We start from the raw sequence: 23,405 nt of genomic DNA, 5'->3' as shown, positions 1-23,405 counted from the left end.
AGAGAGAGTAAATCACAACAGCAGCATGAACACAAACTCCGACAAGATAAAACTGAATTAAAAAGCCTGAGATTTTTTTTCTAAGTCTCTTTGCTTTGTGCCAAAATGACATCAGAGTGGGCACTAGGCAAGCATCTCTGGAGAGAGAATTCCACAATTAGGGTGCCACTACTGAGCAGGCCCTGAGCAGGTAGCCATCTGCCATACTTTGGATGATGGGGGAACCTGAAGAAATCCCCCCATCAGATCCTTCAGATACCCTTTTTTTCAGTGTGCAGTTCTTATTTCATCTACTCTACAACAACCCTTGGCACATAGGCTAGTCTGATAGATAGTACTTTGTACAAGGCTAGCTTATGAACTTCATGGCTCATGAATAGGGATATTAAGTTCTCCCTTCTCCAAAACTACAGCAGCCTACACCTTGTTTCACAAAGCTCATTCTGATGGAAGAGCTAAGAGGTGATAATGAAGTTGGGGTGGAGGTTAGCCAACTGTTACAGCTCATCATAACAATCTGTAGAAGTGTTTCACATCATTTGGACTCTCCTTTACTAAATGCTCCTGCAGAAATTCCAATGAGTGCATTGAACCCCATTTGTTGCTTTTTCATCATACAAAAAAAGACTGATTCGTCTTTGTTGTTTACTTCCAGGTCTCCAGTTTCTTCAGAAGATCAAGGTAAGAATCCATTTTTATTGGGGGGTGTTAAATGGTGGATTGAAAATTGAATCAGGGGGAAGGGACAGCCAGAAAGCTACATTTGAAGAAAACTTTTGGTGCGTGTATGAGAGGAGAAATACCTTCTGATGCAGTATGTATATTTATTCTGTGATTTCATTCAAGTGTGTAATTGTTTGGTTTGGTTGTTCAAAAGCCATAGGTATGCTTCAGTCCTATTCTAAACTCATTTTAGTAAACATGAATCTTGCTCAGGTAAATTGGATGAGATATGATCTGTGTTCTTCATCACCGCTAGCTGTTGGTCTATGAGAGAAAAAAATGCGTTGATAGTAATATTAAGCAAGCAAGTATATGTCTTTTTAGAATGTTCAAAGTCCTTCTCACTAACTTTTAGAACAGGTAGGACAGTATTATTATCCCCAGATTGCACGTTACCTGATACGGAAGGTTGTCAGAGGCTAAGAAAACAGACTTATGTGTTTATGGCCAAGGCAAGATTCAAATCAATGATTATTTGCACACAAGATTGATAATCAACCATTTGCAACGCCTCAATTTTTCACATGCTATTCATAATACACCTAAAAATGGCTATTGCATCATCATCAAATAATAAACAACTGTTGTGCTGTAATTTTAATTGTTTCCATTAACATGTGCATGTATAAATAAATTTGGGCTGTTACTTGGGTCGCCAAATTGGGTTGTTTCAGCAAATTAGGGCAGTAGCAAATATGCTGTCCCTGAAAAGGGGAGTGATATCCATTGAATGGGGATCAAGATTAGTTGAATTAGCTTGGCTGGGGGTGGAAGGGAAGGCTGAGCATTGTGTTTACCTTTAGTTATGAAGCATGGCAAGCAGTGGAAGAAGCTCCCTATGCACAGTGGTTTGCAGAGTTAGAAGATTTAGGTATGTGAATAGGGATGGAGGACTTCATATGTATTTATATTTATCATGTGCCCCATCTAAGGGCTTCAGAGTTAGGGTTAGAGCAATCCTACCTGGAAAAAGATGAAGTTGGGTCTCTACAGTCATTAGTCAAGCAGCCTTTCTCAAACTGGCACCCTCCAGATGTTTTGGACTGCAACTCCCATCATCCTCGAAAATCGACCAGGATTGACTGGGGCTTATGGGAGTTGTAGTCTCAATCATCTGGGGGGCACCATGTTGGGGAAGGCTATAATATAATATAATACAAGAAAAGAAAAGAAAAGAAAAGAAAAGAAAAGACATTTGTTTAAGAAGTGTATGTATCAATATAAAATGAGTGCCAAATCATCTCCCATGTGTGGAATACGGGGAAAATAAAGCCAGTTGTTTGGGTCTCAGGAATAGAACAATAGGTTTGTGAAGCCCACAGTTGTCTACTCTGTTCTTGCTGGGTATGATGGGACTTGTAGTCCAACACCCAGGTTGGAGAAGACTGTTTTACTCCAACTAGCAGCAGCTGTCCAAGAGCTCCATCGGAAATTTCCTTGCTGAGCAAGCCTATTCATGTCTACTCAAAAGTAAGTCCTATTGAGTTGAATGGGGCTTACTCCTGGCAAAGTGGAATAGGACTGCAGTCTTAGTCCTGCTACCTTGGATGTTTTAATAGAGATGCCTGGAATTGAACCTGGGACTGTATACATGCAAGCCCCTTAGCTATGGCACCTCTTTTCTTGTTGCATGACTGAAGCTGAGACAGCAAATGCAAAGTGGTACCACATGGATAACAATGCACTCAGTTTGATGGTTGTTGCATAGGAGAAGCACTGGGTGGGCTGTGCCCCAATTATTAAGCAAACATCTGTCTCCTTTAAGAGTTTGAGATGCCATTTCACAATGTCAAGAGAGCACATGCTGTTCTCTCCTGTTTTACCACAGCTGAGCGATATGCTTATTTCAATTGATCCTTGCCAAAACTTGACTCTGTCGCCTCTTATTCCCATGCGTCAGAGGAAACATTACATTTTAATAGGCTGTCCTGAGTACCAGTATCAAGCTACTTGTCAATGGGCAGTGATTTATTGGCCAGGGTTATAGGTTTTCCTTACATTATCTTATTACTCTGTCATTTTATCTATTAATTGAGTGTCAGGCAGCATATGAAGTACTTCCTGATGGATCTTGATTTGAATCTCCAGTATCTACCCCTTCTATCTGCCTTTCCTTTCTGCTTGCGCTGTTTTCCTGCTTTGCACACATTTCTCTCATGTTCCATTTACCACCTGTGCCTCTGTGACGGGGGACCAGCTCTACGATTTGATCAATATCCCTAACCACTCCAGAACTATAAAAGCATTTATGAGCTTACTTTGAAATGGAGAATCAAAGCCGCAAGCACTCTTCACCTATCATACCAAGGACATTGAAAGCTTCTGTTTAATGACAGTGAAATAGCTGATTGAGAAAATGTATTACTACATATAAATGTGCCTATAGGCTAGAGCAAGAACTGGGATTTCTCTTTCCTAGTGCCTTTTTATGAAGCAGTAGGATCAGAATGTTTAGTACTGATGCCTTAAGAACTGTGATCTGCCATCAGAAGAAGAGTCTCCCTGAAATGCACCCCTGCTTATTTGAGTACATATCAGATTGCAAGCTTTTTTTTTTCCTCCTTGCACAGGAATCTGTACAGATTTTTCTAGATGTAGGCATTTTTGGTGCACTATTTGTGAAAAGTGTGCATTTTTCTCTGATAGACTGAAGTGTGTTTCTCTGGATTTTTCAAATGTACACATTTTTCCATGCACCTTTTTCAAACCTACATGTCTTTTGAATGCATTTTGGGGGGTGCATGAATTGGATCGCCAGCTCCTACATGTGCAGGTCTCTGACCACAAACTGTGTTTGGGTCTGTGGTCGATTCTGAGAGGTGCAAATTGGGTAATCTTATAGAAATGGATGAACCCAACACAATTATTTTACCTCCGTATTTGTAAGACATGTGGTGCAAGGTAGTTTAACAACAAACTTGATATTTTAATCAGTGGGGCTGAAACTTCAAGGTACTCTTTTTGTCTTGTTTTGGAAGCTGCTTCAGTACAGGCATATTACTGTTATAGGGAATTAAGAAAAACAAAACAGAGGGATACTCTCAAGCAGGTGGTGAGAAAGAAAGCTTGTTCTGAGAGAATGAAAATCATAGGAACCAGAGTGTGGTTCAATTTTAAAATGCTCTTCAGAGGCCAGGCAAGAAAGAGAGCTTTGCTGTGATCATCCCTCTCAGAAACATCCAGACTGTGAGGCTTGCCTTTTCTTCCTTCTCTTTCTCCTTTTCTTGAGTGGGGGTGGGGCGGGGATGTTCCCCTGCCCTTTTTATTTCAAATAGAAAACAGATAATAAAACATTAAATATGACCTTTCCTTCTGTTAGTGAATATTAGCTTCCATTTGTGCCACTGAAATGCATCCTGCCATTCCTTCAGTATCTTATACAGACACCTATACTGAGGTTTTGGAAAATATGTAAATGTATGTAATTAAGCAGTGAAAAGGCAGAATCCTATATGTTTATTTGAAGGAAAATCTTATTGTGTTCAGTGGGACTTAAGGACATAAGAACAGCTCTGCTGGATTAGCCCAAAGCCTATCAACTCCAGCGTTCGGTACACTCAGGGGCCAACCAGTTGCCTGTGGGAACCCAGGAAGAGGACTTGAGTGCAAAAACATCCTCCCACTTGTCTTCTCCAGCAACTAGTGTACATAGGCATACTGCCTCTGATACTGGAAGTAATATATAACCATCATAATTAGGACCCATGATAGCTTTATCTTCCATGAATTTGTCTAATTCACTTGTAAAGCTATCATATTGGTGGCCATCACTACATCTATGGTAGTGAATTCCATAGTTTAACTATGCACTGTGTGAAAAAGTAGTTTCTTTTGTCTGTCCTGAATCTACCCACTAATCAGCTTCATGGGTTGACCCCCAGGTTCTAGTATTATGAGAAAGAGAGAAAAATGTTTCTTTGTCCACTTCCTCCACACCATACATAATTTTGTACCTCTCTATCGTGTCTCCCCTTATTCACCTTTTCTCTAAGCTAAACAGTCCAAGATGTTGTAATCTGTCCTCACAGGAGAGCTGCTCCAGCCTCTTTTATCATGTTAGTTGCCCTTTTCTGCATCTTTTCCAGCTCTACAATACCCTTTTTGAGATGCAGTGAACAGAACTGTACACAGTATTCTAAGTATGGTCGCACAATAGATTGACTCCCAATACGACCTACTCCCACTAGTGTGTTGAGGAGGGCAGACCTAATTAACTTTTTGTTTTAACTGGATTGCAGTTTTACCTTCTTAGATATCAGACTGGCTGTGGTGAAAATGCTACTGTTGTCAAGCCAAGCCAAGCCAAGCCAAGCCAAACCAAACCAAACCAAACCAAACCAAACCAACTGCTTAACCCACAGTGCACAGATCAACAAATCATGATCTGGGAACTATTCAAAGAGTTTTGTTTCTCTATGGAAACAAATACCTTGAAAATCCCAACATCCAAAAGCAAGATTGAAGCCACAATCCTATGTCCGTTTACTTGAGAGTATGCCCTATTGAAATCATTTGGATTTCCTTCTGATAAGTATATATGTGATAAGTAGATAGGATTGTGCTGCTGTGGATAAAAAGCTAGTCTCCAAGTTAGTGGACCTCAACATTTTACATCATTTATGTTTTTGTGAATGAACTACCCAGTAGGTGAGAGCTGGTACTGAGGTACTGACCCTGTGGAAGAGCCTGCTTGGCTCTTCCACATGGTCAGTAGCTGGGCATGTGCGGACCGAGGTCTAGTGGGGCTGGCTGTGCATGCACAGCCCCTATTGGATACTACTCCATATCTTCTATCAATAGCCCCTGCCTTTCCTTGTGGTGTGCCTCGTGGATGGTGGAAATTGCCTTTTCACATCATCAAACTGCAGCATAGTATGCTACATTGCAAGTCTTTCTTCCTGCAATTTGTATGAGTCACACATGCAGACCTGACTAGGACTTACTTCTGCAGTCACAAATGATAGCTGACTGGCATTCAGGATTCAGCTTTCTCTTGTCAGAGCCACTGATGAAAAGATGGGAGATAAACCTATTGCCTAGACTGCAATTCCCACTGGGTCTTTGCTGACAAAGAAACAAGTGTCAAACTCTCTATTTAAGCAGGGGCTACCCTGTGGGATGTGTGGTACTCTGAGCAGGTGACTGAAGTGTCACACAACCCGAGGGAGCCAGGGAGAGAAGTTGAACAAGGAAGGCAATCGGTTCTGGCTTATTGTCTGAGCCTCCTTCATAGAGAAATCTGTAATTTGAGGAGGAACAAATCAATGTCAGAAGCATCGCTACAAGTGCTGAATGACAATCTGTTAACCATTCCTGCTCGAAGTTGATAGATTCCTGGTTTTCTTCCTGTTCCGTGATCCCACGACTTGGGCTCTACTTTTGATACTGTGTTCACATAGGACACAAATGGGAGCCAGTCTAGTCCTCTCTGGGCAAATGGATGTGGGCCTGAAGTGGGGAGGGGGCACTGTGTGGACTTACTCCGTGTGTGGTGACCCCACTTCCACCGTTAATGTGTTCAGCTGAATGAGCGTAGATGCCTTCCCACAACTGGGACCCCTGGGACTGCAATCATGGGGAGTCCGCTGAATGTGCTTAGAACACCCCCTTCACTGGATGCAGAAAGGTCAGAAGTGGGGCCAGCATGGGCAGAGACATTGGGGGCAGAGCTTGCAGCACCCCCTTTCCCTCCCTGCTTCAAGCCCACACACACTAGCCTGAACATCTGAATAAGGCTTCTGGTGTAGAGATCGGGCTAAGCTTTCAATCACAATTCATCCATGAAGCATCCTGTATGACCCTGAACCAGCCACACTCTCCCAGGCTAGCCTACTTCACAGGGCTGTTCTGAGGATAAACTGGTGTGTGTGTGTGTGTGTGTGGGGGGGGGGGGGAGACTCCATATTCAGTGCCTTGCACTCATTGGAACAATGGTGGCAACATTAATAAATACTTTTTCAAGAACAGGATGTTAAATAGCAAAGTGGGGAAAGGCTTCTTTTTCCTGCGATTCTGGAGAGCTACTGCCACTCAGAACAGGCAATAGTGGGCTAGATGGACTAGCAGTCTGGGTCAGCACAAGGCAGGTTCATATGTTGAAGAATTTGGCTTGATCCATGCTGAATGGGTGCCTTTTCACAGCAATAAGACCAGCTCAGTTCATTCCTTGCTATCTCTGCACCTTTCTTGTAAAACCCATTGCTTCAGAGAGGAATGGGTGGTTTCATGCACCTCCAAACAAAGCCTGTAGGCTTCAGGGTGATGATATGGAATCCATTCAGATAGCAACAAATTAATATGTCTCTGAATGTGTTCTCTGAAGGAAGCTGAGAGCACAGCAGGGGAAGCGTCTGACTGCAGGTCTTTGCTTTGATTAATTAACCACTCAGGGAAGAAACAGCTCATATATTCTCTTCGGAAAGAACATTCAGGACCATTCTCCTTAGGGGTGAGAAAGCTTGATCTTTCATCTTGTGTTTTACTTCTTCAGCCCAGTGGAGGGTTAGAATGGCTCCGAGGATATTTTGCTTGGAGCAGGACATAATGACATCCGTCTCTGACTATTTGCTTTTAGATCCAGATTAGATGCTTCCCTGGGAGTATCACATGCCACAAACTGCGAGCCACGATCAGGACAGACATGGGTGGCTGAACTCCTGAGCTCCTGACAGAGGTGACACAGCCACCATGAGCTCATTCTTTTAAAACAAACAAACCACATAGTTACTTAGGGCAGTGCTCTTCAACCTCTGTCTTTTCTGGAGCCAACCTGTTCTATGAGAGACCCTGTTCCTAGTTTCCGTGTGTGTATCCTCTTGTCTTTCTCTCCTTATCTCCCTCCCTCTCCTCTCCTCTCCTCTCCTCTCCTCTCCTCTCCTCTCCTCTCCTCTCCTCTCCCTTTCCTCTTTCTCTTTTTACAAAGAGTAAGTGAAAAAAAAAAGTCAAAATAAAGAAATTGTGATGGGGGCAGGGATGGCCAGACGCTTAGAGCCTTCACAAACTTGGTCAAAGAGGGCTTTCCTGTAAGCTTTCCTGTGCACTCTGCCCCCACTCCCTCCATTCCTGACTACCCCATGTTGATGGGGAAGACCTGTGTTTGATGGGAATAGCCCATGTTGATGGGGATGACCTGGGAATATGCCTACACAGCTCTGGCTTATCAGGGTTTCCAGTCCCATCGGGCTCTGTAATCCTTTGCACTCTTTGCAGATGGAGAGATTGGGAGTGAAAGGGGCAAAGTCTGCATCAAGAGAGCTACTATGAAGGTTATGGTGGGCAAGCAGAAAAGGGCAAGTAAAATGATCAAGGGGCTGGAGCAAGTCCTCTATGAGGGAAGGTTACAATAGCTGGGATTGTTTAGCTTGAAGAAAAGGTGAGTAAGTGGAGATATGATAGAGATGTACAAAATTATGTGTAGTGTGGAGAAAATGGATAGGGGGACATTTTTCTCCTTCTCTCATAATACTAGAACCCGGGGTCATCCCATACAGCTGATTGGTGGGAGATTCAGGACAGATAAAAAGAAGTATTTCTTCACACAGTGCAGAGTTAAACTATGGAATTTGCTACCACAAGATGCAGTGATGGCCACCAATTTGGATGGCTTTAAAAGGGGGTTGGACAAATTCCTGGAAGAGAAGGCTATCAATGGCTATTAGTCCTAATGGCTATGTAGTGGGAAGGTGCTGTTGCACTCATGTCCTGCTTGTGGCCAGCTGGTTGGCCACTGTGTGAAAAGAATGCTGGACTAGATGGACCCTTGTTCTGATCCAGCATGGCTCTTCCTATGTTCTTGAGCCATTTGAAAGATGGCTTGTCTGTCATTGCCAATATTCAATAGTGCCATTGCAAGATACTTTTGGGTCTGGTGTAAGGTACAGTCTGAATCTGATCACTGAGTTCTTCTGAGAGAACATCCAGCTTGAACATTTTTGGGGCTGGGGGGACATCCTCCCAGCTTATCTTCTTTTGGCTATTGTCCACATGTAGCTTCATTGCCTGGTCCATATTCCACCTCAGGTGTATGTCAGATTCTACCTAAGTGGAGAGTCACCTCCAAGGTGCTTTGCTGCTAGCCTTGGACTTTGGTTCTGTTCTGTGCTTAACCACATACACTCTCAGGGATCAACCCCAGTGTACACGAATCCTCTTTCTTAAATGAATATAACAGCACATCTGAGCTTCAGTAGGAGTGTATGTGTCCATTACAGACTGTTGAGGCATTCATATTAGTATTAGAGATGAAATGAACACCACATCTGCAGAGTAAATGAGAAAAAAAAACCTAGCAGGATATACACAGCCTTATCACCTCAGTTTGAATTGAGTTGTCACTCTTTGGCAGTGAACGATGTTGTCAGACTGGATAACTGCAAAGTATCTCCATATAAAGTTATCTGAAAGTTGCCTGCCTTGTCAGCTAGTAGAAGAATCAACTAGACTTCTAGGTTTTTAAAGTCATTCAGGAAGTCTCTTGCTAGGGCTGCTTGAGGATTTTCATCCTCATTTTGAAGTTAACTGAGCCTCCTGGACTAATGTGTGTGATGAGAATGCACTTATCCTTTAGATTATGCACTTTCCTGAATTTTGTGGTGCAATTCTCAGCTCAACAAATGTATCTAAGTGCTCGTTTTAGGATAAAATATGGTTAGAAGTACATGGTATGTACATTCAGCAATGCTGTTTAAATAGGAATGTTCATGCAGGTTAACAAAATTAATGCAGAAACAGGATGGGACAGGCTTATGAACCAGCACAATGAGAAACTGACATGGACCAGAAATAGACTGATCCATCCATCCCTATCTCTTGCATGTAGCTGCAACAGTGAGCATCCCTTTTTAAAGGCAGTCTTACTGAATGTGCACATGTGAAACCAAGGAGGGCAAGCAGTCCTTCAAATAAATGAGAAGTGAGGAACCTCAGGATCTACTTGGATGCATTCTGAGTAGCCAAGAGCTCATGCAATTAGGAGCAAAGGCATTTGCACACAGAGCCTGATTTACTTTTCTTTCTGCATTTGCTTTTAAAAGTGCCATTTCCCAATTACTCTTCTCCCCTTGCCAATTGCCAATATACTATTTCAATGAAGTGCATGGAATAGCCAGTCAAAATCACACTCTCTACTCACACATCCTCCTCCTCCCACCACCTTCTTCCAAAAGTGGCATACATTTGTTCTTGGTTTATTTGGAAGGTTGGTGGGAGAGTCAGGACAGATAAAAGGAAGTCCTTCTTCACATAGCACATACTTAAAACTATGGAATTAGCTACCACAGGACATTGTGATGGCCACCAATTTGGATGGCTTTAAGAGGGGGTTGGGCACATTCCTGGAGGAAAAGGCTATCTATGGCTACTCGTCTTGATGGCTATGCGCTACCTCCAGAACCAGAGGCAGTGAGCCTTTGTACACCAGTTGCTGGGGAACATGGATGGGAGGGTACTGTTGTGCCCATGCCCTGCTTGTGGGTTCCTGGTCGACAACTGGTTGGCCACTGTGTGAACAGAATGCTGGACTAGATGGACCTCTGGGCTGATCCAGCAGGGCTTTTCTTATGTTCTTATGTTCTTATATTCTTTCTTTTTTAATTGCTGTTTTTGCAGCTTTTGGAGAAGCCAGCAGGCAAACATTTTGGCTGTTTTCTTAGACAGTGAAACTGACCCCCATCCTCCTAGGGCTGACATCAAGGGTAGAACATAGTCGGACACCTGCCAAGGGGCCACACCCCAGCAGGAGGCCAGTGACAAGAGCCCCCTCAACTGGCTCCTCCTCTTCACCATTGCAACCTGCTTGTTCCCCTGGCTGTCACACTGGCCCAGGCAATGGTGGTGGTGAGAAGGAGCTGTAGATGCCACGACCAACTTGCTCACTGTCTGTCAAGCAAGCAAGTGGCAGCAATACTGAGAAAGATGGTGATGACGAGAAAGAGCAGCTGGTGGCAATGGTGGTGAGGAGATAGACTCACCAAGGGAGGGCATCTTGCCCATCACGTTCCCCATTTTAGAGGCCTAGATCCACCACCCTCTCCTCCCCAAATCCAGCCAAAACAACATGTTTTGGCAAACTGGGGAACAGACCTAGTTTACATGTTAGTGTGGAACTTGGTGCATATCATTGCCTATTCATTTAAAGGCACAGAGACAGGTGGGTTTTCTTGGTGGTGGTGGTTTTTTTTTTTAAATAGGCATTTGTGCAAAGCTCTCCTTGCTTTATTAAAAATAAACATAAAAGACTAATTTCACCTTGTTTTGTTTTATACTGGTTGTACGTAAGCCTCCTTCCATAATTCATGAAAAAAGCAGGGTAGAAATGAACAAAACTAATGGATATTCTATATGGCAAGAAGTGGCATTACCATGCAGGGTGTGATGCTCCATGTAGGCTGTGAACATTATTCACTTAAATGGGAGTCAGTCCCATTTAACTCAGTGGGACTTACTTCTAAGTAGATATGTATAGGATTGCACTGTTAAAACCTGGACTGCTCCTGAGTTTTCATCTAGTTCCCCATTTTGAACACTCTCTGGCTTGCTGCTGTTCATCTAATAGAGGAGGTAGCCACGTTTCTCTCTCTCTCTCCTTTCTTTCATCTGTTGTCACTGAAGAAAGTCTATAAGAATAAAGGAAATGCTCCATTTATCAGGTCTGGAACTGCAGTGTTGATGGTTTAAGACACTGCTATTTCTAAGAATAGAAATGTTATTTGAGGCATTGTCTTAAAACAGTGTTTTATATCCAGAGGTTATAAATCGTAGTCCCACAAACTGTCAGTTTCTTTTATCAGTCCAATTATTATTAAGAATGTTACGAGTTACATTAAGGACAATTGTTAACATTTTTAATTCTTAATATGATTTTGCATTTGCTCTCATTTCTAGTCCTCCTATCTTCAAAATTGCAAACATTTCCATTAAAATATATATATTTTTTGGTAAAGTAAGTTTAAAACACATGAAGAGTGTTAACTTTTGGAATGTGACACACACAGAAATAAGAACTTTTGGCCTCAGATTTAAATGATAGTGTCTTAAACAACACCAGGAGGAATCTATGGCTCTCCTGGTGTTGTGGGATTACTATTCTACTGCAGCTGCAAAACTGATTGATTGTGGCCTGGATGTAGTGTTGCTCTCTATTCATACAAGCGGGGGGCATTTCTGCCAATTCCCCCTCCATTTGCAGTCCCCTACACTATTCCCATTTTGTCAGAACTCTCTGCCATGACCTGTCCATCTTCCGTGGCCCTGCACGGCATAGCTTATGGCTTCACTGAGTTAAGCAAGCCCTGAGGAAAGAAGGGAAGCGAAAAGCAAGGGAGAAAGGGGAAGATATATCCAACTGAATGCAGAGTTCCAGAGAATAGCAAGGAGAGACAAGAAGGCCTTCTTAAATGAACAATGCAGATACTGAAGCTGAAGCACAAATATTTTGGCCACCTAATGCGATGAGAAAACTCTCTGGAAAAGACCCTTTTTGTAGGCCAAGATCAAAGGAAGTGGAAAAAGTACAGAAAAGGGCAACTAAAATGATGAAGGGGCTGGAGCATCTCCCCTATGAGGGAAGGTTAGGACAGCTGGGATTGTTTAGCTTGGAAAAGAAGGAGGGCAAGGGAAGCCATGATAGAGGTCTACAAAATTATGCATGGTGTGGAGAATGTGGATAGGGAGACATTTTTCTCCCTCTCTCAAAATACTAGAACCCGGGGTCATCCCATGAAGCTGATTGGTGAGCGATTCAGGACAGATTAAAGGAAATACTTCTTCATACAGCACATAGTTAAACTATGGAATTTGCTACCACAGGATGTAGTGATGGCCACCAATTTGGGTGGCTGTAAAAGGGGGTTAGATAAATACCTGGAGAAGGCTATCAGTGGCTACTAATCCTGATGACTACATGCTAATTCAAGTCTGCCTATGTAACCAGTTACTGGGGAACATGGGAGGGAGGGTGCTGTTGTGCTCATGTCCTGCTTCTGGGTTCCCAGTCAACAGCTGGTTGGCCACAGTGTGTAATGAATGCTGGACTAGATGGGCCCTTGGTCTGATCCAGCATGGCTCTTCTTATGTTCTTATGGAATGTTTCATCAAGCTCTCTCATATCCTAGAGTACCATATCCTTCAATACAAGTGAGAACTCTTTGAAAGCTGAATTCTTTTTAACCAATACAGATCAGGCCCACTACACCCAAAGGGTAAAGTAGGGCCCTGGGAGTTTATAGATGTTATGGGTACAGTAGTGAAGTACCCTCCCACTTCATGGATCACTGCCTTGTTGTGGCAAAGGGGCTTGCATAACTCAGTGGAGTCATAAGCTATGTCGTGCAGGGCCACCCAAGATGGACAGGTCATGGCGGAGAGTTCTGACAAAATGTGGTCCACTGAGGAAGGAAACGGCAACCCACTCCAGTATTCTTGCCAAGAAAACCACATGGAACGTATCACAAGGCTAAAAGATATGATGCCAGAAGATGAGCCCCTCAGGTCAGAAGGTGTCCAATATACTACTGGGGAAGAGCAGAGGGAATTTCCAAGTAGCGCCAGAAAGAGTGAAGCGGCTGGGCCAAAGCCGAAAGGCTACTCAGCTGTGGATGTGTCTGGTGGTGAAAAGAAAGTCCAATGCTGTAAAGAACAATATGGTTTAGGAACCTGGAATGTAAGATCAATGAATCAAGGTAAGCTGGAGGTGGTCAAACATGAGATGGCAAGATTGAACATCGACATCTTGGGAATCAGTGAACTAAAATGGACAAACATGGGCGAATTTAATTCAGGTGAACATTATATCTACTTCTGTGGGCAAGAATCCCTTAGAAGAAATGGAGTAGCACTCATAGTCAACAAAAGGGTGGGAAAAGCAGTACTGGGGTACAATCTCAAAAACGATAGAATGATCTCAGTACAAATCCAAGGCAAACCATTCAACATCACAGTAATTCAAGTCTATGGTGCAACCACTGAGGCCAAAGAAGCTGAGGTTGATCGGTTCTATGAAGACCTACAACACCTTCTAGAACTCACACCAAAAAAAGATGTCCTTTTCATCATAGGGGATTGGAATGCTAAAGTAGGAAGTCAAGAAATCACCGGGATAACAAGCAAGCATGGCCTTGGTGTACAAAATGAAGCAGGACAAAGGCTAATAGAGTTTTGCCAAGAGAACACGCTGATCATAGCAAACACTCTTTTCCAACAGCACAAGAGGCAACTCTACACATGGACATCACCAGATGGTCAATATCGAAATCAGATTCATTATGTACTTTGCAGTTGGGGTGCACGAAAGTCACTTACCTGTCCTCGAAGCATTTTGTGGTGGGGGGGAGGCGCTTCGCTGCTCCCCCCGCGAAGTTCAGGCTGGGGGGGAGGCTTCCCGCCTCGCCCGGCCGAAATTCAGGCCGGGGGGGAGGCTTCCCGCCTCGCCCGGCCGAAATTCAGGCCGGGGAGGAGGCGCCTCGCCTCGCCCGGCCGCGAACTAAAAAGTTAAAAAAACAAAAACAAACGCCCCTGTGATAGGCTACGTGATGATTAACGTAGCCTATCACGGCTAGATCTGCAAAGTCAGCCGTGATAGGCTACGTAAATCGTCACGTAGCCTATCACAGGTGACTTTATAAAAAAAAAAAGCGCGTACACAAATCGCGGCCCCCATAGAGCCGCCATTCGCGTTCCTTATTTGGTCGCTGTAGTCTACGTAAATCTTTACGCAGACTACTGTGAAAATAAGGGCAACGCAAATAGCACAAAGGCAGAGGAACTAGAGATCGAATCGCCAACATTCGCTGGATCATGGAGAAAGCAAGAGAATTCCAGAAAAACGTCTATTTCTGCTTCATTGACTACGCTAAAGCCTTTGATTGTGTGGATCACAACAAACTGTGGCAAATTCTTAAAGAGATGTGAGTACCAGACCACTTCGCCTGTCTCCTGAGAAAGCTGTACAAGGGTCAAGAAGCAACAGAAAGAACCGGATGGAACAATCGATTGGTTCAAAATTAGGAAAGGAGTACGACAAGGCTATATATTGTCGCCCTGCTTATTTAATTTATATGCAAAGTACATCATGAGAAACACCGGGTTGGATGAATCACAGGTCGGAATTAAGATTGCCGGGAGAATTATCAACAACCTCAGATATGCAGACGATACCACTCTAATGGCAGAAAGCGAAGAGGATCTAAAGAGCCTCTTGTTGAGGGTGAAAGTGGAGAGTGCAAAAGCTGGTTTGAAACTCAACATTAAAAAAACGAAGATCATGGCATCTGGCCCCATCACTTCCTGGCATATAGAAGGGGAAGAAATGGAAGCAGTGACAGATTGTATTTTCTTGGGCTCCAAGATCACCGCAGATGGTGACAGTAGCCATGAAATTAAAAGACGTTTCCTCCTTGGGAGGAAAGCTATGGCAAACCTAGACAGTATAGTAAGAAGCAGAGACATCACTTTGCCGACAAAGGTTCGTATAATCAAAGCTATGGTTTTCCCAGTAGTAATGGATGGCTGTGAGAGCTGGACTATAAGGAAGGCTGAGCGCTGAAGAATCGATGCGTTCGAACTGTGGTGCTGGAGAAGACTCTTACGAGTCCCCTGGGCTGCAAGGAGGTCAAATCAGTAAATCCTAAAAGAAATCAACCCTGAGTGCTCATTGGAAGGGCAGATACTGAAGCTGAAGCTTAAATATTTTGGCCACCTAATGCGAAGAGAAAACTCCCTGGAAAAGACCCTGATGCTGGGAAAGATTGAAGGCAAAAGGAGAAGGGGACGGCAGAGGATGAGATGGTTAGATAGCATCACCAATGCAATGAATATGAACTTGAGCACACTCTGGGAGAGAGCGCAGGACAGGAAGGTCTGGCGTGCTATGGTCCATGGGGTCACGAAGAGTCGGACACGACTGAACGACTGAACAACAACAACACTATTCCCAAGGTCCCGCAGTTCCTCCAGGAGCATAGTTTCAGGCCACACAGGGGACTTCAGAGGAAAAGATTCTTCCCAAAGGATTCTGTGAATGGGAACTCTCTTCCATTCTCAAAAGGGGAGTAACAAACCAAGCCAGTGATTTTTAGTTATTGATGGAGGTGGTCTTTCAAAGTGACACTGTATAGAAAATGGCACACCTCTTCTTCCTGTTTTTGGAAAAGCCATTTTTTTAAAAATAGAAGAAAGGATTTGTGCATATACCTTTTTTCTTTAAAAAAACCTCAGTGCCTTTAAATCAGTGGAGAACAATGCCAATGATGATGGGCACTAACATACAAACTAACAGGACCTTGGACTGTAGATTTTTTTTTAAAAAAATGTGTGGTATGTTAATGCACACAGTTGCTTCCATAGGATACCAGTTTCTTGGGAACATCAGCAGGAAGATGGTATTGCATAGTGCTGTGCCAAAATTTTTGATTCGTCTATAAAGAATCAAATGTTGCGGACATTGCCCCTTTCTTCTTGGAAGAAGATAACATATTTAGGGGTGTATGAGAATTTTGTTTTAGTTGGCAAATCTCCCGAAAATGCTCGATTCACAACCCTGAACATGAACACAAACGGGATCACATATTCTCCCAAAATGTTTGCAAATTCCTGAACTCGTGTTTGCGTTTGAAAAATATACACTAAAAGAAATGTAGACTTTTGAAAACACATACTTTAAAATGCACTTTAAAAATGCATGCTTTGAAGGGTACATTTTTAAAAGTGCACATTTTAAAATCACTTTTGCATTTTCATGTTTTAGTCAATAGAATAATAGTGCACACTTCTGAAAAATTCACACTTTTCCTTTTGAAATGTGTACTTTACCCATTTGAATGAATTGGGAGGGGGGGAGGTCAAAAATGAGAATAGGAGTGAGCCAACCCAAGCTCTGAAATGAAGTTCAGGGAATTTCTATTAAATAAGCTATTAAATAGGAATGGCAAAATGATAACAGATGATAAGGAAAAGGCAGAAGTGCTCAATTCCTACTTTGGCTCAGTCTTCTCCCAAAAGAGGGTCTATGACCCCCCTGGCAAAGGCGAAGTACAGGCTGAAGGGGCAGGATTGCAGCTTGAGATCGATAGGCATATGGTCAAGGAACACCTAATTACTTGGAATGAGTTCAAATCTCCAGGGCCAGATGAGCTGCACCCTAGAGTAATAAAGGAACTGGCAGAAGAACTCCCAGAACCGCTGTCTATTCTCTTTGAGAAATCATGGAGGACAGGGGAAGTGCCAGATGACTGGAGGAGGGCTAATGTTGTCCCTATCTACAAAAAGGGTAAAAAAGGAGGAATCTGGGAACTACAGACCAATCAGTCTGACATCAATCCCTGGGAAAATTCTGGAGCACATGATAAAGCAATCCATCTGTAAGCACCTTTAAAACAATGCAGTGATTGCTCGAAGCCAACATGGATTTGTCAAGAACAAATCCTGCCAGATGAATCTGACCTCATTTTTTGATCAAGTAACCTCCCTTGTGGACTGTGGGAATGCTGTAGAGATCATATACCTCAGCAAAGCTTTTGACAAAGTGCCCCATGATATCCTGATGAGCAAACTAGCTCAAAGTGGGCTAGATGAAACAACGATCCAGTGGATCCACAGTTGGCTACAGAATTGGACTCAAAGAGTGCTTATCAATGGGACCTTCTCAAAGTGGGGGGAGGCTCAGTCCTGGGCCCAGTGCTCTTCAACATTTTTATTACTGACTTGGAGGAAGTGGTGCAGGAAATGCTGATCAAATTTGCAGATGACACCAAATTGGGTGGGATAGCTAATACTTTGAAAGACAGAAACAAAATTCAAAGTGATCTTGATGGACTGGAGTGCTGGGCAGAAAACAACAGAATGAAATTTAATAAGGATAAATGCAAAGTTCTGCACCGAGGAAAAAGAAACCAAATGCACAGTTATAAGATGGGGGATACGTGGCTCAACAACACTACAAGCGAGAAGGATCTTGGAATTGTTGTCGATCACAAGCTGAATATGAGCCAACAATGTGATGTGGCTGCAAAAAAGGCAAATGCTCTTTTGGGCTGCATTAATAGAAACATAGCTTCCAAATCCTGGGAAGTACTAGTTCTCCTCTACTCAGCACTGGTTAGGTCTCATCTAGAGTACTGTGTCCAGTTCTGGGCACCACATTTTAAGAAGGATACAGACAAACTGGAGAGGGTTCAGAGGAGGGCAACAAAGATAATCAGGGGACTGGAAACAAAGCCCTATGAAGAGAGACTGAATGAACTGGGCCTGTTTAGCCTTGAGAAGAGAAGACTGAGGGGAGATATGATAGCGCTCTTCAAGTACTTGAAAAGTTGTCACAGAGAGGAAAGTCAGGATGTCTTTTCGATCATCCCAGAGTGCAGGACACGGAAGAATGGGCTCAAGTTACAGGAAGCCAGATTCTGGCTGAACATCAGGAAAAACTTCCTGACTGTTAGAGCAATACAACAATGGAACCAATGACCTAGGGAGGTGGTGGGCTCTCCCACACTGCAGGCCTTCAAGACAAGGCTGGACAGCCATCTGTCAGGGATGCTCTGAGTTGGATTCCTGCATTGAGCAGGGAGTTGGACTTGATGGTCTTATAGGCCCCTTCCAACCCTACAATTCTATGATTCGATGTTTCTATGAATTCTGGCAAGCTCAAGCATCCCTGGTTTGCCCATCTCATGCCAGCAAAGATGTAGCACTAGCTTTTATTAGCCTATGCACTGCCCCCTGTGCCTATGTGCAGATGCAATGTGAATATGCATGTCTTCTGCATGTGGAAAAGATGTCAGAACATTAGTGCATCTAGCTCAGAATGTTCGACTCTGCATTGACTGCTAAAGGCTCTCTGGGGTTTCAGGCAGAAATCTTTCCCAGTCCTAGCTGGAGATGCCATGATTTAATCCTGGCAGTTTCTGCATGCAAAGCTCTGCCACGGATCTACGGACCATGCCAATATAATCGGACAATGATAATTGGTTAATTTACTCTTTAACTTTAGCATTGCACCCACACCCAGGAGAAAGAGGTGAGGCAAAGTTATCAGGCCACCATTTTATTGCATTTAATACAAATGTGATCTGCAATGGAACTCTACTTACATGAGAACTGGCTGAGGCAGGAGGCAACTTCCGACCTCTTCCTCATATACTTAGTTACAGGGTGAGCCTGCCCCAAAGTGGAACCTGTGTACAGCCCAGCAGGCCACAACATCTGTTGATGGAGGCCCTCCTGAATCACTCACCTCCAAGCCCCTTAACTGTGGGTGTGTGCTCTAGGCAAGCCTCAAAGGGGGCTTTCCCCCCACCCAGTAGGTTTCAAACTGCTGAAGGCACAGGACAAGATAATCCCTTAAAGATGCTTCAGGAATATCCACAGCGATCTCTTACTAATCCCCTGCCCTGCCCCACATTGTAACCAACCTATTTAACTCTGTGACACCACCCCTTCCTATTTTCTCATTTTTCCCAGGTGTGGCATGGCTAGGCTGACCATACGTGCTGTTTTAAACAGGACAGTACCATTTTTTTCATATTTCCCAACCATCTCATCATTTTAATATAAATGTCAATTTTGTCCCATTTTTAATTATTTGTAAAAAACTGAACACGTTTATCATAAGGCTCTATGCAAATCAATGCGTGCAGTAAAACTACTAGTGTGACAAAAGAGGAAGTTCCATTTACTTTATCCAGTCAGGGCCAGGCTTCTTGAGCTAGCGACAGTCAGACGCCGCCCCCTTGCTTGTCTGCAGTGGCGGGGAATTCAAGAGTCGGTCGCTAAGCCCCATTCAGCATGTGGGAGCCAGGAGGGTGAGTCTTACTGTTATTTCTACCATCATTCTGCCCATAGAGATTCTTTCTCTAATAAAACATTTGTTATCGTCTTACTTCTTCTTGAATACGGAATATTACATAACCCCATCCCATTTTTGTCATCCCAATATCCCGTTTTTGTCTCAAGGAAATATGGTCAGCCTAGGTATAGCTTAGGTGGAAAAACCTGCTTCCCTTGGCCACTCAGGTCTATAGGAAAAATATTTCTACTTGGCCTAGAAGTAGCCACTCTTAACTATACTGCCTAGGAATGTGCGAATTAGCAAAGCTTGAACTTGCCGAAGTTCTCCAAATTTCATCTAGAAGCTTGTTCCGATTGAGATCCATTGCACTTTCACAAGTACACATTAGTGCAAGTGCACACTCCTGCATGTGCACATTAATGCTAATGCACAAGATGCAAGTGCAACATTGTGCAAATCCTCCCTAAAAGTAGAAAACCAGTCTGAATTCATCTGAATTCTTTGCAGATTTCTCCAACATCCTTGCTATCAGGACATGACAAAGGGGTGTGTGCAGCTATTTAGTGTGTGCTCATATGTGAAGTTAAAATTAGGCATGGACAAATCTGTCAGTTTTGGTTTCTGTCAATTTCTTAGGTTCATTTCGTTCCATTTCCGCATCAGTTTGCATTTTTGTAAAAGAAAGTCTGAATGAAAATCTGTAAACATTTTCATCTGCATGGCTCCTATGCACACATTTTTGCCCACAATTTTGCCAAACATTCAAGTTTTGCAAGCAATTTCCCCTAATATGCATTTTTGAATAGTATACACTTTATTCTCTAAAAAAGCATTGGAAAATTGCATTGCAGCATTTAGAGAAGTGAGCATACCAAAGGACTTCTGCATTTGAGTTTGTGCATTAGTCTGGAAAATGTGAATTAGGGTCACATTAAAATATGAACCAAACAAATTTCTCCTCCATCCCTAGTTAAAATATTTATAGGATCTATTCATGGTTTGTGACCATGAATGCTTTTGCAGTGGGTTTTAAAGTATTACAAAGGGGTTTTTTCCCCTTACTAAGAAAGTCTTTTCCACATTACAGCAAGGATCAAAATTACTTGAAGTTATTGGTGGTTTTTACAGAGCAAACAGATAACAAGGTGAGAAATGAGCAGGGAAAGCTATGATGGAGCTACCAGTCTTCTATTCAGCAAATAAGTAATTGTGAAAGCAGTTCTTCAGAGCTATGTAACGCATGGCTTTTTAAACACACACAGACACACAACAACACACCTCTAGGACATTGGCTTGTTGTAATCCATGGTGAACAGAACTTATTATTTCTGTCCAACATCTGTTGCCAGTGTCCCAACATTTATGAAAGAGAGAGTCTGTTTCTTAACAGTGCCGATTGTGCAAGGTTTACCTAATTGACAGTTTTTTGCTGGCAACTTCAGCAAAGAGCACAAAGGTTTAAAGATGCATAGAAAGCAAGTTACCTCTTTCATCCTCTGTCATGAACCAAACAGGAGAATGGAGGTCTATTGATGTTCCAGCCAGCCCAGGAAAATGCATCGTGTTGCCAGCTGGGTATTTTTCTAGTTAGTTATATGGGTAGAAGATGCGGGTCTGCATTTCTGTCAGTCTTGCAGGGTTGTGTGTTCCCCCCACCCCCCTCAAAAACAAATCCACTTAACCAATCACAGAGCAATAAAGCATTTCTGTTTCTTGCTGTGAATGCTCATCTTAGGAAAAGCTGAGAACACATTGACTTGGTTTCAGAGTTTGTTGAATGGAATAATGCTTTGCGACGTCTTCAAGGCCTGAAGATATTTTATGGCATGATAAAATGTGCGCATAATTCATGTCCTGTATTGTGCAGCAGTGACACTTGTCATCCTCTGAATAAATACATTTTTAAAAGGCTTCTTTCACCCATAATTGCACATTGAAAGCGCCAGCCAGGTCCCCCCCCCCATTAAAGCAGAGCCAAGCTGAAATGGCTTCCCTCGCTTTTGTGAGTTTTAAAAAGTGCCTTCTATTTTCAGTAACATCCAATGCTCGTTGTGAACACATCACATATAGTTTGGATTTTGTTATCAGCATCATTTTAGGGTCAAACTAGGCATGGTGGCAGGTGAAGACCCAGATGTTAGAATTGAGTTGCGGATGGTGAGGCAATATCAAGGGGAGTATGTATGGGTGGGAGAGGATGCTGAACCCTTCCTCCAGCTGGGCTTTTGAGTCTGAACCATTCCAGCTGTTTTCCCCCTATGGGTTCCAAGACCAGAAGTAAACCCTGCCAGGAGAAAAACTACTTGGGTGGGAAAGCATCCCTTTCCCACCTGCCCATCAGAGCTGGGCCAGGACATGTTGTCCAAGGCAAAGGACATCATTGAAGTGCCCCCCCATTTGAGGTCCCACCCTTTTCCACATACATAAGCCTACCAGACTGACAGTTGAATCTCTCCATTTCCTAGCAGCTGCTGCTTGAGGTGACTGCCTCACTTTGCCTAATGATAGGGTCAGCCCTGCTGCCCATGCTGCATTTTAAGTTGCTCCCACCTTCTTTTAGAGGAGTTGGCTTGCACTCTACCACATGGGGTGGTCTGCCACCATATTGTCAAGTTTGCCTCGTAATGTTGAAGAAGAGAAGCAGAATCTTCTATAGATACAAGCAGTATTGTTCATGGCCAGCAGAGCACTTCCCGAATACTTTTAATTGGTGGATGGCTCTGTCTCCTTATGTTACCACCACCACCCATCCATGCTCTGCCAAGTTTTCATTTGGGTTTTTAAATTCCTTATCGAGAACTCCGTCCCTTCTTCAAAATTGCATACACTGAAACAGCAGGAAACAAGGCTTAAAAGGCAAAGTCAGTTTTACCAATATTGTCCGCTTCTGTACTTCTGTGTTAGGAAGCAGGTTGTTGGAAAGCACCGTTTGGACATCTCCTAGCAATCTTTTCATAGATTCTCATGCAGTCCAAAGCCAATGGAGACAGGTGATGGGGGTTGCAGGGGAGGAATACAAAGCTTTTATAATTCAATGATTTTCTGCTTCTTCAAGCTCTGTGGATTTGGATGGAAGTGCATATGGACATATATAAGACAGTAGAGCTGTGCACCGCTTTGGTCCGAACCCCAAATAATGAGTCAAAGCAGACTGCTTCAGAGGTGCCTCCACGTGATACAAGGTGGAGCAGAATAGCAACAAGGCACCCCAAAGCGAAGTGGCTTGTATACAAAGTGCCTCATTTGACTTGGCGATTGGTTGGCTGGCTCTCAGCAACCCAGACAGCCTGATGTCAAAAGCATCAACTTGAGAAAGTTCAGCAAGGGGTTGAGGAGGAGGGAGGGGGGAAGGGAGGAGGAGGAGGAGGAGGAGGAGGAGGGAAGGAGCTTTGGCAAACAGAAAATCTAGTTGCCAAATCGGGGCTGAATGTAACCAGGCAATTTCCAATCAGTGACAGTGGTGGAGGAGGGGGGAAGAATGAATAATTGGAGAAAAACAGCTGCATTTCAGAGACAGAGATCATTCTGGTGGTGTTACTTAGTGATGTGAGAACCCACCCTTGTCCAGGTTCTCTGGATGCACCCCCCAGCCCCTGGTCTGCTCACTAGCCCCTCCACCTCCACCATGATTGCCATGTTTTTTTAAAAAAACACGGTGATCGGAAGTCGGTGTGCACATAGACTTATACGCAAAAAGCACTGTGAATCGCCCAGGCAGGAGGAGGAGGAGGAGGTGCAGCGGACACCCCTGCTGCTTGCTGGCTGTCTCCTCCTTGTGAGCAGGAGATGGCTAGCAGTCCTTGACAGCTGAGGAGGCAGGAAGAGGAGGCAGTGCAGGGTGGGGAGGTATAGCTCTTTGCTCTGCGAGTTTGTGTGTGGGGGGAAAAAAATCAAATTTCAGCTG

The 23,405-nt window shown here is 43.5% G+C and overlaps 1 protein-coding gene across 1 annotated transcript in view; it reads left to right on the top strand.

The window, feature by feature from the left end:
- DGKI (diacylglycerol kinase iota) overlaps nt 1-23,405 on the top strand; it is a 259,847-nt gene that overhangs the window by 203,614 nt on the left and 32,828 nt on the right. The window contains exon 28 of the mRNA XM_084811723.1: nt 656-681. Coding sequence (XP_084667849.1) covers nt 656-681 — 26 coding nt within the window. The remainder of the gene's footprint in view (nt 1-655; nt 682-23,405) is intronic.

Source organism: Heloderma suspectum, chromosome 7, assembly GCF_057233095.1.
Source record: "Heloderma suspectum isolate Gila_16-S chromosome 7, 16-S_ref, whole genome shotgun sequence".
Classification (NCBI taxonomy): Eukaryota; Metazoa; Chordata; class Lepidosauria; order Squamata; family Helodermatidae; genus Heloderma; species Heloderma suspectum.
This window is presented reverse-complemented; position numbering and strand designations above follow the sequence as displayed.